The sequence below is a fragment of the Canis lupus genome, chromosome 7 (assembly GCF_003254725.2).
Source record: "Canis lupus dingo isolate Sandy chromosome 7, ASM325472v2, whole genome shotgun sequence".
Taxonomy (NCBI): domain Eukaryota; kingdom Metazoa; phylum Chordata; class Mammalia; order Carnivora; family Canidae; genus Canis; species Canis lupus.
Window position 1 is genome coordinate 20050142 of NC_064249.1, and position 15473 is coordinate 20065614.

A 15473-nucleotide genomic window follows, 5' to 3' on the forward strand; every position below is an offset into this window, starting at 1 on the left:
TCTCTGAATAAGGAGTCTGCTTAAAACTATGTTCTCAGGGCTCCTGGTAGCTCAGTCGGTTATCTCAGGGTCCTGGATTGAGTCCCATGTCAGGCTCACTGCTCAGCAGCAAGTCCACTTGTCCCTCTGTCCCTCCCTTCGCTTGTGCTCTCACATACTCTCTCAAATAAATAAAATCTTAAAACTATGCTTCTCAAACCAAACAATCACCTAGTAGTATGGGGGCAGGGAAGGAGGAATAAAACAGCTATAAAATAAAGGATTTTCTGGAGTACAGATTTTCTTTCTTCAAGATTTGTAGGGAGGGAATTAGCACTGGAGAGATATATGCTGATGTACAACACGAACAATTTATCATTAGACTTCATTACAGCCTAGTTCTTTACCGTAAGATCAAGCTCACTCACACACAAAATTGTTTCCAATATATCCTGATGACAGGAAGAAGGGTCTCCAGGTGGGAAATATGAGCAATCCGGTCACTAAGAAGGAATATCACTTCCCCCATTCAGTAAGTTGGCAAACTGCTTTCTACAGGTCAACTTCTTGAAAGTTTAACAGCATGATGAGTTTGTGTCCCTAAGTTTGAGCAACTCAAGAATATTGGCTGTATTGATGGTCCAGGGCTCAACTCAAAACACTCACTGGCCCCTGCAGTCTTCCCTGACCAGAACATGTAAACACTGTAGGTATCTTCATCAAATTATACTTCCTATATCACAGTTTAAGTACTGGTTTCTACACTTAGGACTTTCTCATGGTTTCATCTACATTAATCTAAATTCAGATTTTAGGGAAAAAGTAAAATCACTGAAAAGGCATAGAAATTCCCCCCAAACAGACTCAGTGTATAGATTCTGTACTGTCAAGGGTCTAGGAAGGCACTATACAAATGATCACATTGGTCTTTTGGGTCTTTGAGAGAGAGAGTGATTCAGGAATGAAAGGTACAGCATAGAGAATACAGTCAATGGTATGGTAACAACCTCGCAGCTACACTGTCTGTGGTGAGCACAGCTTAAGTACAAAGTTGTCAAATCACTGTTGCTCACCTGAAACTAAAGTAATGTTGCAGGTCAACTGTACTTCCATAAACATATATATAAAAACCAAAAACAAGAGGGACAATGATTGGGTAAGAAAAGTACTGGATGAGGAGCACCTGGGTGGCTCAGCAGGCTAAGCTCAGGTCATGAGCCTGAAGCTGAGCTCCCTGCTCAGCAGGGAGCCTGCTTCTCCCACTCCAGCTCCCCTTGCTTGTGCTCTCTCACTTGCTCTCTTTCAAATAAAATCTTTTTAAAAAAAATTTTAAAAAGGGACGCCTGGGTAGCTCAGCAGCTGAGCATCTGCCTTCGGCTCAGGACACGATCCCAGAGTTCCGGAATCGAGTCCCACATCGGGCTCCTGCATGGAGCCTGCTTCTCCTCCCTCTGCCTATGTCTCTCCCTCTGTGTCTCAGATGAATAAATAAATAAATAAAATCTTTAAAAAATAAATTTTAAAAATTAAAAAGAAAAGCACTGGATGAACAGTATTAAGAGCTGAGTATCTAACCGTGGCTGTAATATTTTTCTAGCATGTGACTTTGGAAAAGTCATTTAACTTTCCTGAGCTTTCTTGTCTTTATCTCTAAGATTGGGTTATTCACCCTTCTATGGTGTAGCAATGAGAAACCAAGGTCAAATGCTAATTAAGGTGGTTATCACTACACTATATAAATTATTTCAGTGATCTTTTCAGATACCAAAGATCTGCGTCAGCAAAAATCAGATGGCAAATGCTACTGACTAGTATAATTTTTTAAACTCTTCATTTTCCACATTATATCTTTACACACATAGGACTCATATTCATTTACAGTGTTTCAGAAAAAGCAGATCTTGTGTTTTTATAATAACAGCTACCACTTACTATAACCTTATTAAAACGCCAGGCACTTTTCAGACGTCATCTCAGGTAATCCTCAACACAGCTACAAGAGACAAGTATTATTATTCCTATTCTAAAGAGGAAGAAACTAAGCCTTGGACGTTTTAAGTAACCTGTGCAAGATGACTCAGCCAGCAAGTCGGAGAGCCAGGATGCAACTTCAACAAACTCTGGGAGCTTGGGCATTACGTACTTCTACTGCTGCCATGACTGCTCAAAAACTGCTAACCCACAATACAGTAACTAACACTAACATGCTTACCTGCTGGCCATCCTCTCTGCTTTTCCTCTGATATGCTCCTCTTTAGCATCAACAAAGAGCCTGCTCTGGTCTGCTCTACAGAAATGACATCCGAGGCAGCATTAAGCACTTCAAACATAGAGAGGAATCCATACTGCACGTACTGGAATGAACGTCCAAATCGTCTGGCAAATGCCTTCTCAAAATCAGAAAGGAGAACGGGAGATAACGCCAAGAGGTCTTTCAACTCACTCTTCACAACTGCTGGAAGAATGGGGGGCACCCTTCCTCGGTAAGGTACTCGCCGACGGGAGCTCGACCCAGAGCAAACACTGGGCCTTCCCTTCTGCATGGAGTTTCGAACCTTATGGCTGCTCCTCTGTTTTGCCACTAAATTTGCTATTCCTTTGGTGGATTCATCTGGAATGGCTAAGGAGGTGTGAAAAAAGAAATCCTATTTAGGTGAAAATGTAACTCCTTCCTTTATCCTTTGCATCTGTGGTTACAGAGACAATTTTTAACTCTCTTAAGGAGCTGTGTATCTAGGTAGCATGAAAAATGTGAACCCTTGGTTCCTTCATTTCTTGTAGTTTCCATAACCACTGGTTAGCTCCTCTACCAGAGGATGTGGACAAAAAGATAAAGCACAATATTTAGCATCACTGCTGACCGCTGTAATATCTGAATCTCTCAAGATGAACTTCCCTGCAATGTTTTGTGACCCATGAAATTCAAAACAGGAGTTCATGTTTTCCCCATTGTTATGCTTCTCACAATTTAGGACGGTGATATCCTGACATTGTATGTAAAAGTGTAGTTTTTGCGAATGCACCTTTTTCTGGGGAAAGATTTCTTGATTTTGCTATAGCTTTCACTCTGCCCACAACCTCAAAAGTAACCATGAACCCTCCCCACCCCTCTCAAAATATTAAAATCCTCTCCCTGGGATGCAGAATCGCTAATGTGCAGGATAGCTGCTACAACAGTTCCAAGTTTTTAATTCCGGTCAGTAAAGACCAGGGCCATATTGGTTTCAGGGGTACAAACTAATGATCCAACTATTCCATACGTCACCCTGTGCTCACCACGAGTGCATCCCTTAATCCCCATCACCTACTTATTTGCTAGGATGATGCCTTACTGCGTGTTCTTGCTCGAAGACCTCAAATCCTAAGCTTACCTCTCAGTATTATAGTACCATCCCCACAGGGAGAGACAGTGACCACGTCAGGCATGTCCAACACCAGCTCCATAGTGGACCGATAGCCAAGGATTCGGAGTGGTAAGTGGTTGCCAACCATCAAAAGGTACTCCTTTTCCAGCTGCTGCGGGGTCAAACCGTCTTTGGTGGAAATGAGAAGCGACCTTATTTCTTTTCTCAGGCATTCCTGTACGCGCTCCTGCTCGGACATTGCACCCTACCAGACAGATGCAAGATAGAAACGTTGGTCATGAGAAAAGCAGGCCCGTCCAAGCTGTGTGTTGGGGCGGGGCGGGGGGGGGGGGGAGCTAGAAGGATCAACAGCGGACTACTAGCAACAACCAAAAGGCGACTTCTAAAGCCGATAAAGCTGAAGCAAAATCGTGACAATTCACACTCTGCATCATCAAGCCGCGCTGACGGCCCTGCCCCCGGCTAGTGGGTTTGGAAGTCCACGTTCCGGGCCCGGTTTCTGTCGTTCGTGCGCTTGCTCCTGAGGCACGGACAAGGGCTTGCGGGGGGTAGCAGCCGACCCCGCCAACCTCGCCCCGGCCCGCCCCCGGGACCAGGCCTGCGGCGGCCGCGCCCCCACCCACGTCCACCAGCCCCTCCGAGCTCGGCCCGGGGGCCCCGCCGCGCCCGCGACCTCTCTCCCCGGGGGCCCGAGCGCCGTGGGGGGCTCTGCCGCCCGCCGCCCCGAGGGCCGTCCACGCCGCGGGCTGGCCGGCGGTGGAGCGCGCCCCTCACCCGAGTCGCCCCCGGGCGCGGGCGCGGGCGCGGGGCTGCCGTTGGGGCGCGGGGAGTCGAGGCGCTCTCCCGCTCTCCCGCCCGCTCTCCCGCCCGCCGGGGACCAGCAGCGCCGCGGCGCCCCCGCGCCTGCGCACCAGGGCCCGAGGGCGGCCGGCGAGCGGCGCGGCGCCGCGTTCCAGCCCCGAGGGCGCGCGGCCGGTGGGACGGTTGGCGGGGGGCGGGGGGCGGGGGGCGTGCGGGGCTCCCGGCGCCGACCTCCTCCGACGTGACTGGGAGTCGGGAGGTGGGGCTGCGGCTCCACAAGGTCCCCGGTCACCTCGCCGGCCGGCGGGCGGGGGCCGGGGGCGCCCTAGGGGCCGGCAGGTGCGCGGAGGGGGAGGGGGCCCCGAGGTTCTGAACCTGGGCGTGCCTCCCAACCACCTGCGGAGCTTATTTAAGCGGGGGGGGGGGGGGGAGGGGGATGACACCCAGGTCCGATCAGCGGAGACTGATGGCGCAAGCCTGACGCTGCTGTCGGCGCGGTGGAGAACCCCTCCAGAGCCAGAGCGCCTTGAGCTCCCGGAGTGCAGCGGGTGGGGCGCCGAGAGCTTCTGGAATGAGGGGGAAGAAGCTTCCAGGTGCCACTGCAAGCAAACTGAGCTGGGAAACCGAAGACAATGGATTTGAAGAAATAGCCTGGGGATGTGTTAACTGGATAGGTGGAACGAGCCACGTGTATAAAGTCCTTGAAAACCAGAAAAGCAGTTTAAGAGGTACAGAAAAAGAGGCACGACATAATGACCTCAAAATGTCCAATCGAATTAAAGAAACACGACAAACCAAAACATAACAGAGGAATTCGAATTACAAATTACAAAGAAAACCTGTGCACACACATGAATTTTATTTCCCATCTAAAATTCGACGTTAATCGTTAATCCAAAAAAGCTCCGGGAACAAAATGTTCCATCAGCGAGCCAGTTACATTGAGGAATCCCTGAAAGACAAATAATAGATTTATGGCCTTGTTTATAGCAGAAGAGACACGGCAACAAAAAAGGAAGATGATGAGACGTGAAAAATGGATCCAGACGTTCCAACATCTGAATGACATGTCATAGAAGCGACAGAAAGAATGGTGGTGGGGTTTGGGGAGTCTAAAAAGAAGGCAAGTGTCCCAGATGTGAAGAAAAACAGTTTCAGGTTAATAAGGCCCACTGAGTCCTAGATTAACTAAAGAAAAATGATCCCATCCTCTAGACATAGCCTAGAAGAATGGGAATCAAGTGCAGGAAAAGACAAGACTTTGTCAGACATGTAAGCTTCAGAAAGCTTATCTCACTAACTTGAGAATGACTCCTGTGAAGTGAACAATGAATTGAAAAAACATCCCAGGGATCCCTGGGTGGCTCAGCGGTTTAGCACCTGCCTTTGACCCAGGGCGTGATCCTGGAGACCCGGGATCGAATCCCACGTCGGGCTCCCGGTGCATGGAGCCTGCTTCTCCCTCTGCCTGTGTCTCTGCCTCTCTCTCTCTGTGTGTGACTATCATAAATAAATAAAAATTTAAAAAAAAAGAAAAAAAATCCCAGATTCTCATCCCCAATTATTTGAGATAACAACTACCACATATTGAGCACTTAACTTGATGCTCTTCACAAAGAGTATCTAATTTTATTCCCAGTTATTCTTAGAGAAATATAATTATGATCCCCACTTTAAAGAAACGATATACAGACATGAACAGAGATAATAAAGAGTGGTAGTCTGTGGTATTCATGTAGAGAAAGAAAAATAGACCAATGGACAGGAAAGAGAACTTAGAAACAGGCTGCCCTCTACTTTTGAGGTACCTGGTATATGACAGAAGCAGCATTTCAAGATACTAGGTAAATGATGGAGTATTCAGCAAATGACACTGGGGAAATATGCTCTCTGTATGAAAATAAAATTAGATCCTTACTTACACCACATGAAAAAACATTTTCCAAGTGGGCTAAAGAACTAATTGTGAAAAGTAAACTTTATACTTTCGGAAATAAACATAGATGATATTTTTAATGAATTCATTGTTAGGGATAACAAGTTCCTAAACAAGATGCATAAGCACAAACTGTGAAAAGAGAAGGATCGACTACACTAATTTAAAATTAAATACTTCTGCCAAATAAAGAGTGGTAGGCAATAAAAACAGAACGCTTATGACTGAATCTAGAAAGGTATTGGTGCATAATGTGAAAAAAAAAGAGATCTTTAAAAAGATATTCTGGAGCTAAATCCCAGATCAATAACTCCAAACCAAGTGTCAGGGGCTGTTTGTGTTACTCAGGTAAGGAGATCCCATTAAAGAGTAGCAGCAATTAGAGCCATCGCTGGCTTGGGTTTACAATAATGCACTGCCCTTTGTGGTGGCTAATCTGGGAAGTGAATGGGAATGAGGTGGGAACAATCACACCAGCATCTTCCATGCCTTTGAGGATGACACTCGCCTCTGCAATTCTCCAGGTATATGGTAATGCTTTTGATGTATTATTTAGCCCTCCAATTGGCATTTCCAACCAGAAATAACCCTCGCTTAATGAGTGAATGTGCCAACATAAGAATTGTCAGTTGCTGAGATTCCTATTCCAGCTATTCACTTGGCAAGTAGGGTACATAACCACAGCATGAACTCACAGTCCCACCAGCCCTATCCCAAGGTGAACCTGGCCTGGAATTCATCACCCAACCCCTACAAGCTCAGAATGTTAATGGCAAACAGTGACATTTTTGGTCCCAGAAATTAGCGTCGGTTTAGAACTAGCAAGTGATAGTCACTGAAAAAAGAAAATGTCCTTTTCTTCAGAGCAGTTATCCTAAAAGGATCACGAGGCCTTTGGGGAAAAGCTGGGACAAAAGTTTGGGAGGCTTAGGGACAGTGTCTTGGCAGCATCCTTAAGAATATCTGGGCTAGGGATCCCTGGGTGACGCAGCGGTTTAGCGCCTGCCTTTGGCCCAGGGCGCGATCCTGGAGACCCGAGATCGAGTCCCACATCAGGCTCCCGGTGCATGGAGCCTGCTTCTCCCTCTGCCTATGTCTCTGCCTCTCTCTCTCTCTCTCTCTCTCTCTCTGTGACTATCATAAATAAAAATAAAAATTAAAAAAATATCTGGGCTACACCCAAGAGGCTCTGAATCCAGGATCTGATTTAGTTCTGGGAATAGGGTGACAAGCCCTGTCTCTCACTCGTGAGATGCCTCTGCTTCCCAGACCTGGAGTTGTGTTTTGTTGGTTTGCTTTTGTTGTTACACAAAACAGAAAGACTTAGTGGGTTGTTTGTTGAGTTCATTCCTTGGAATCCTGCCATTAATTAAGCACAAGCAGACAGTTCTGTGAGTTAGACGAATGTATTTTCCACCTGCTGCCTATGATGATGCTCAGTTAATTCTGGTAATTAGCTGGCTCCAGCTGGCCACCTCCTAGCCCGGCTTGCATCTGGGGGTGTGTTTCAATTGCAGCTGCTCCTACAGTATTGCTGTCTTAGAAAACAGCCAGGAAAGAGTTTTTGTGTGTGTGGTTGTTTTTTTTAAGCTTCTGCAGCTTGAATATTGCCTTGTGACAGGAATGAGAGGATCTGTAGATAAACAGGGAGTGGGTGAACCAAAGTTCATGACAGAACCAATATAGCATTCCTGCCTCCCAAATTTTTTTAACATTATGCCCAATTTGGGAACATTTGATGCCACTATTGTGTTCTACTTCCCACAGCAATTAGTCCAACCTTGACCAGCCCTCCTACACTTTTTATCCACTCCTGCTTCACCACTAGAAAATGACTTTGCTTGGACTCCCAGAGAACATGAAGCCTTTCGTGTATGAACCCCCTCAACTCCAATCCAAGCCTCTAAAACAGCCCTGGCTCTCATCTTTCCCCCTGGTCTCAGCAGGTGAGGGGCTGCCTTACCCATCCAGTCCACTCCTGAGTCTATCCCCCAAGTCCTCTAGGACCATAACCTTTGGCTAGGATTACCCAGTCCTGTATATTCAACATCTCCTTGTGGACTCCTTTCCTATCACAAAAAAACTATGCTCTAATTTTTTTTTATCTTACACAACACAGACACAGGGAGTGGGAGAAAATTCTTTTGACCTGTATACCTCTGTAGCCATTCCTGCATGGCCAAATCCTTGAATAAACAGTCCACACGCATTTTTCCCCCACTTTTTCAACCACCATTCACTAAGCAAGGAGCCTGCTACTCTGCACAGCTTTAAGTTACTTTTACCAAAATCGTCAATAACAAATCTCATCATTGACAAATCTTAAAGATTTGTCAGTCTTTCCATCTTAGATTATCTCTGATGTTTAATTACTCTTGGTGTCCTCTCCTTTGGTGAAAATCTCTCCTCAGTGGGTTGCTATGCTGCTGCACCAGGTTTGGCTTCCTGCTTTCTGCTCTATATCCTATTCTGATATTAAATACCCACAGTCTCTCCTTGTTCCTTCTCCTTTTTATTGTTCCCCTTCTGCCCGAGTGACCTTTATCACTCATGTTTTCAGCTTCGGCTGCTGCCTTCCAAAAAAGCACGTTGATATAAGCAACAAGTATCCTTCAGTTTACCAAGGACAAGCAAAAGCAGACAAATATATAACGTCAAGTAATAATAATTGCTCTTAAGAAAAATAAACCAAGGTAAGGGAGTGAGAAGGGGCTGCTTTACAGCGAGTATTTAGAAAACACTTTTGGTTAATCTCTATGACTGAGGTTTTCAAGGTGTGATTCCAGAGCAACGGCATAACCTGAGAACCTGTTAGCCATGCCAAATCTCAGGCCCCAGCCCAGACCTGTTGAATCAGAAACGGTGGCGGGGGAGCGCTGGGAGGCCAGCAAGGTGCTAACAAGCCCTCCAGGTGATTCTGATGCATGCTAAGGTGAGAACCGCCACTCCGGGGCAGTTTCCCACCCCACGTGCCACGGATACGTTACAGATGTGAAGTCTAATACTGATTTTCCCAGGCCACGAGGGCAGCTTCAGGGCTCATGGGGAAAACAGGAGCTGGGTGCCTCGGGCCCGAAGGAGCCTCCACCCAGCCTTGTCGGAGGCAACCAAGTGGGGTCAGCTGCCACGCCCGCAGGCCCCCAGGTATTAATGTACGGGCCCTTCAACACTCACTGACAGGCTCCGGGGGCTGGTGCTGAAGGATCTACTGCTTCAGGGCCGCCCTGTGGCTGAGGACCTGAGGATGAAGGTCCCTGGGAGGGCCCCAAAAGAGGCTGCGCGGCGCGAGGGGCGGGGCCGGGAGGTGGGGCGGGGCTGGGGGCGGGGCCGGGACTGGGGGCGGGGCCGGGGGCGGGGCCGGGGCTCCACCCCGCACTCCTGCAGCTTCCACTCCAGCTGCGGCTGGCTGGGCGGTGCTTACTGCTCCCCAAAGTTCCCTCGTTTTCCGGAAATGTTCCTGACCAAAGAGGCAGACTGGATTTGAAATGCCTTCGCATCATCACAAGAAATGTCAAAATTACCTTTGTTGATGAAGGCAAAGATACTGGATTCTTTGACTTGTGTAAATTTGTAAGTGGTCGTAAAAATGGCTTTAAAAACTTTTTAAGCATTTCACCATGTATACTGAATTACTGCGTTGTACCCGTCAAATATATACATAATCTTTGTCAACTATACCTCAAAGCTGGAAAATAAATAAAAACTTGAAAAGCGGCCTACTCTTGGTTTTGGCTCAGGTCACCATCTCAGGGATCAGGAGATCAAGCCCACTTGGAGGTTGGTGCTCAGCAGGGAGTCGGCTCCAAGATTCTCGCCCTCTGCCCCTCCCCCACTCATGCAGGCTGGGCCCTCTCTCTCCCCCTCTCAAATAAATAAATCTTTTTAAAATATTGCGCGAACACATTTCTCACCAATGGTAACAAATGTTTTAAAAAAGTTAAACGTTTTTATTAGAAATTTTATGTCACCATTTCAAACGATTTATATTTGTGGAAGCAAGCTCATGAATATTTTTTCTCATTTAATGTGTACTTTAGGGGCACCTGGGTGGCTCAGTTGGTAGACGAGGAACTCTTGGTTGCCACTCAGGTCATGATCTCAGGGTGGTAAGATCCAGCCCAGCATCCAGCTCTGTGCTCAGCTGGGAGTCTGAGATTCTCTCTCTCTCTCCCTCTACCCCTCTCTCTCTAGTCTCTAAAAATAAATACATCTTTTAAAAAAATAAAGTGTACTTGGGGCCCCTGGGTGGCTCAGTCAGTCCAGCATCTGACTCTTGATTTCAGCTGAGGTCATGATCTCAGGGTACTGAGTTGGAGCCCCACATCGGGCTCTGTGCTCAGCACCGAGTCTGCTGGAGATTCTCTCTCTCTCCCTCTCCCTCTGCTCCTGCCCCTCATTGACATGCATGTGAACATGCTTTTTTTCTTTCTGTCAAATAAAATCTTAAAAAAAAATAAAGTGTACTTTTGAGATATATTTAACAATAACATTGGTTTCAGGTGTACAACATAATGATTCAACACTTGTATATATTGCAAATGAGCTCCACAATAAGTCTTATATAGTTAGCATCCATTCCCATACATAGTTCAAAAAAATACTTTTCTTGAAATGAGGACTTTTAAGATTTACTCTCTGATGCAATATAATACTATTAATTACAGTCACCATGCTATACTAGACATCCATAATTTATTTATTCTATAACCAGAAGTTTATAACTTTTATCCCCTCACCCATTTCAAGATTCTTTTTTAAAACTAAAAATATTTTAGGGGATCCCTGGGTGGCGCAGCGGTTTGGCGCCTGCCTTTGGCCCAGGGCACGATCCTGGAGACCCGGGATCGAATCCCACGTCGGGCTCCCGGTGCATGGAGCCTGCTTCTCCCTCTGCCTGTGTCTCTGCCTCTCTCTCTCTCTCTGTGTGACTATCATAAATAAATAAAAAAATTTAAAAAAATAAATAAAATAAAAATATTTTATTAGTATACAAACCTCCTGATATTGAATCCCTAATACTTTGCATTTTTATTTTCATCACAATTATATATCAAAGATATAATTTTATCACCAAGTCCTTTATAGAGACCTTTCATTTGCCCCAGGATGCTAGTCAAACACTATCTTTTCTGTTTGCCATAATGGGCAAAGATTGGAAGCACTGCCCTAGGTTCTCAATATCGCTCTCACCCTCCCTCCCTTTCCTCTCTTTCCTTCCCCCACCGCCCCCTCCAACACTGAAACAAAGTAATATACAGAATAGTATCCTCACCAGAAATAGGAAATGAATCATGTGATGGGAATAAATTCTAATTGAAATATTATGCTTACGATCACTTTTCCATGTGCTCTGTTCTCTTTCACTGGCTCTCTATCTTCCCTCCCAGTTGGCAATCAGGAATACCTCCTGATTTGGGATAGAAGATTAACCTACAATCGAGGAACAGCCTTATCCCAGAAAGGCCAAGTGGGCACTATGATGGAGCTTGAGGTAAGGAAGTATGAAGTGGTTAGCTGGGGCCAGCTCTGCTCTTGACTATAAGTCAAAATCTAAGGACACAGAGCCTAGGATCAAGCCATCTGACTTTTATTTTTCTGATCAACTTGTTAAGTCCTAAAGGAAAGAGCCAAGAGGACCTTCAGTGCTTACAAAGCATCTAACTCAACTGGTCAAGTAGAAGACCTAGCCAGTTAGGGGTTAGGGCCCAAAGTTCAAGCCAGCAACAGAGCACATTGGTTGGAAAGTCTATGCTCATGTGTCTCAAGGACCCAGCAGAGGAGGCTGCTGCCAGTCAGCCATGGTGAAAGATAAGGATCTTGGTCACCATCTGTCCTGAGCTTCAACTCTAAATATTCGAGTGTCTCCTGTGCATTTTCAGTCAGATATGCTATGGACACTGCTAGCTCAATATGTCTGACACTGAACTTACTGTCCCTACCTACCTTTAAACAAAAGTTCTTCCCTTGATCCCCTCAGTTAGACATCAGCCCCACTCACCCAGTTACTTTAACCAGAGAGTATTAGGAGTCACCACATTGTCATCGAAACATAACCCATATCTCCCCTCTCCCCTGGATTATTGGAAGAGTCTCCTCACCAGTCTCTCTACCTCCATCCCCTGCCCATTTCAATTCACCTTCAATCTTGTCGACAAAGTCACTTTTCTATTTTTTTAAAGATTTTATTTATTCATGAGAGACAGAGAAAGAGAGGCAGAGACATAGGCAGAGGGAGAAGCAGGCTCCATGCAGGGAGCCTGATGTGGGACTCAATCCCGGGACTCCAGGATCACGCCCAGGACCCCGGGATCATGACCTGAGCCAAAGGCAGATGCTCAACTGCTGAGCTACCCAGGCGCCCCCAAAATCCCTTTTCTAAATTGCAAATCTTACCATATTATTCCTTGCTTACAAAGCTCTGATAGCTTCTTTTGCCTATAAAATCCAAATTCTCTTATATGGTGTAAAAGACTTTTCATTTCATGGGCCACCTACTTCTCTGATCTCTTTTGCCAATTTGTCAAGGATCCGACAAGTATGAAATACTGCCTTCTCTACTGCCCCCTCTGGTGGGAAGGCTCAGGTCCTGACACCCACCTGAGGATCACCTGCCCATCTCCTTATAAGGCTCAAACTAGGTCTCCTCTGACTCCACCCAAGTAGAATTACCACCTCTTCTGTGATAGAGATCAGTGGTACTGCGCTAGAAGCAATTTTGTCCATATGGAATACTTGACCGTGTCTGGAGACATTTTTCATCATTGAAACTGAGAGTGGGGAACTATTGGCATAGGGTAGAAACCAGGGTGCTGCAAAAGATCCTACAATTCATAGGATGGCCCCCAAAGACAAAGAACCATCCTATATAAAACGTCAATAGTGCTGAGGTGGAAAAACCCTGATGTACCTCCGGCTGTCATACCATACACTTTATCACACTTGTTTACCCATCTGTTTTCTCCGTTAGACTATAAATTCCCCAAGGGCAGGCACCATATCTTACCTTTACATCCTCAGAGGTGAGCAGTGCTAACCACATAGTAGGTGCTCACTAAGTATCTGTGAAGTGAATTCATGAGAGAACAATCAGTCTCATCTCACCACTGGGCCTAACAAGCTGACAACTGCACCTCCAGGCAAAGAAAGTGGGAACATAGATGTGCAAGATCAGTGTAGGTAGGAGAAGTGGGTCTGGCAGAGATGCCTACAGTTATAACCTACTGTTCAGCCTGTAAAGGTCAAAATATCCCCCTTTTCTCAAGTCTTCTATCTCCTCGCCACCCTCGCTCATTAACCCACAGGGTCACCAAATTCTGTTGATTCTCTACCTTAGAAATAGTTCCTGCGGGATCCCTGGGTGGCGCAGCGGTTTGGCGCCTGCCTTTGGCCCAGGGCGCGATCCTGGAGACCCGGGATCGAATCCCACATCAGGCTCCCGGTGCATGGAGCCTGCTTCTCCCTCTGCCTGTGTCTCTGCCTCTCTCTCTCTCTCTGTGACTATCATAAATAAATAAAAAATTATAAAAAAAAAAAAAAAGAAATAGTTCCTGCACCATGGTCATCCCCACGGCCAAAGCCCAGGTCCGGTTCCCATGAGTTGTGCCCTCCTGCCTGGCCTCTCTGCCATCTACAAATGGAGAAATTCAAATTTAAGTCTCTGTAGTTTCTTCCAGCACTAAAATGATAAGATTTGCAATTTTATCTAGTGACCATGAATTCCAGATTTCTCATTAAATAATTCGTGTAAGTCAATATTCCTTCCTTTTACCCATATGGATATAAAATTTCAAAACACTAAATAGGAATAATTATAATTTAGGGACACCTGGGTGGCTCAATGGTTGAGCATCTGCCTTTGGCTCAGGTCATGATCCCGGAGTCCTGGGATCGAGTCCTGCATCAGGCCCCCTGTGGGGAGCCTGCTTCTCCCTTTACCTATGTCTCTGCCTCTCTTCATCTGTGTCTCTCATGAATAAATACGTAAAATACTTTTTTAAAGAAGGAATAATTATAATCTAGAAGGCCTTGACACCATCCATGACCTTTTGTCTTGGAAACAAACTCCAAAGGCAGCAACTGTAATTGGTCCTCCCTACCTAGTAACCCCCTCACGGATGCCAGTCTCATAACAAATCCGAACAAGGAGTAAAGCAATAAGAGCACAAAAATGTGCACAGATACTTTCAACAAAGGGATGACCAATGCTTTCAATTAAAAAGGAATCTAAAAAGAAAACAGCAACATCATTTTAAGTACAGCCAGAGCAACTCATTCTGCTACTTCAGCACTCCCCAACCCCTCCACCTTTCAGAGATGCTGGGTTGACTTTTTTCCCATGGAATGTGATGCTCTTTCTCAGATATTGTCATCACCATCCGTAATGCCACCAGCCTTGTATTATAACCAGGGGCCTGTATTACTGTTATGTGTGGATATAGAAAATGAAGTACAGGTTATGTAATTTACCCATGATCCTACGGCAAAGGAGATTGAGTTAACAAGCACCCAGCGTGTGCTCTAATGCCAAGTAGAGCATCAGTTTTTCTCCTACAAGAAATCCTTCTGTTGTATTAAGCAGATAGAGTGCAGTTCTGAGATTATCATTTGGCCAGATAGCCTGCCAATTCTTTGAGCAAAAACTGGGGTGCAAGTTTAACAGACTCAAAGGTGGAGAAAAAGTAAAAACTCTACAATTGATTCCATACTTTTCTGAACAGGGAAATCTTTACAGGATGATAAACTGTATTTAATTGCAACTGTTAATTTGAGTGAATATTATTAAGTAACTGTGATACTTTTCCCTCTATGGGCCAAATGCAGCTTCTGAATTTTTCTCAATATCCTGCTCTAGGCAGGAGCTATTAACTGAGGCAGGCACTCAAAGGAAACATTTGCCTCCCTTACCTAACCCATGCAATAATGAGGTTTAGAGAGTAAAATACGAATCTATTTAAATTATTCTATTACAAATCTTGTAATTATTTTGTTCCCAGTGGCCTAACTTGGAATATATGGAAGAAAGTAGTGGAATGGTTTTCCAGAGCCATTTGAGTTACTTCGGGTTCCCTTTCTTTAATAGGGTTTTTGGAAGAAAACTTGTGTGAACTCAGTAAATACTGAAAAATAAAAATAAAGGAACCTAATTTCTAATATCATGATCTGAGCTATTGGAGTAGAATCATAAATCTTGAGTTTGAAGGGTTATTCATTCAGTGAGAAACAAGTGATTGGATAGAGAGTAAAAGAGAAATCTATTCAATGTTTAAAGTTCCTCAGAAACAAGTGGGGCAGCTCCCCCAGTTTGCTGCTTGATGGAGGTGGCCAATGAACCTTGACAAAGTGGAAGTCCTGCCTTTATCAAGTAGGCCAGGGAACAGAGCCTCACCAAGGGC

At 45.5% G+C, this 15473-nt stretch overlaps 1 protein-coding gene across 5 annotated transcripts in view; it reads right to left on the reverse strand.

Moving 5' to 3' along the window:
- TDRD5 (tudor domain containing 5) overlaps window positions 1-9383 on the reverse strand; it is a 108798-nt gene extending 99415 nt beyond the window's left edge. Inside the window, exons 1-3 of one of the 5 annotated variants that reach the window (XM_049112177.1) lie at window positions 9256-9383; window positions 3351-3588; window positions 2192-2599 (exon numbers count right to left, since the gene is read on the reverse strand). In XM_049112177.1, the coding sequence (XP_048968134.1) occupies window positions 2192-2599; window positions 3351-3582 (640 nt within the window). In that variant the 5' untranslated portion in view covers window positions 3583-3588; window positions 9256-9383. Of the gene's footprint in view, window positions 1-2191; window positions 2600-3350; window positions 3589-4017; window positions 4086-4118; window positions 4258-9255 lie in introns of those variants that run through there. The other 4 variants (XM_025430141.3, XM_025430138.3, XM_025430139.3 and 1 more) reach the window with 4 other exon arrangements.
- Window positions 9384-15473: the final 6090 nt, after the last annotated feature.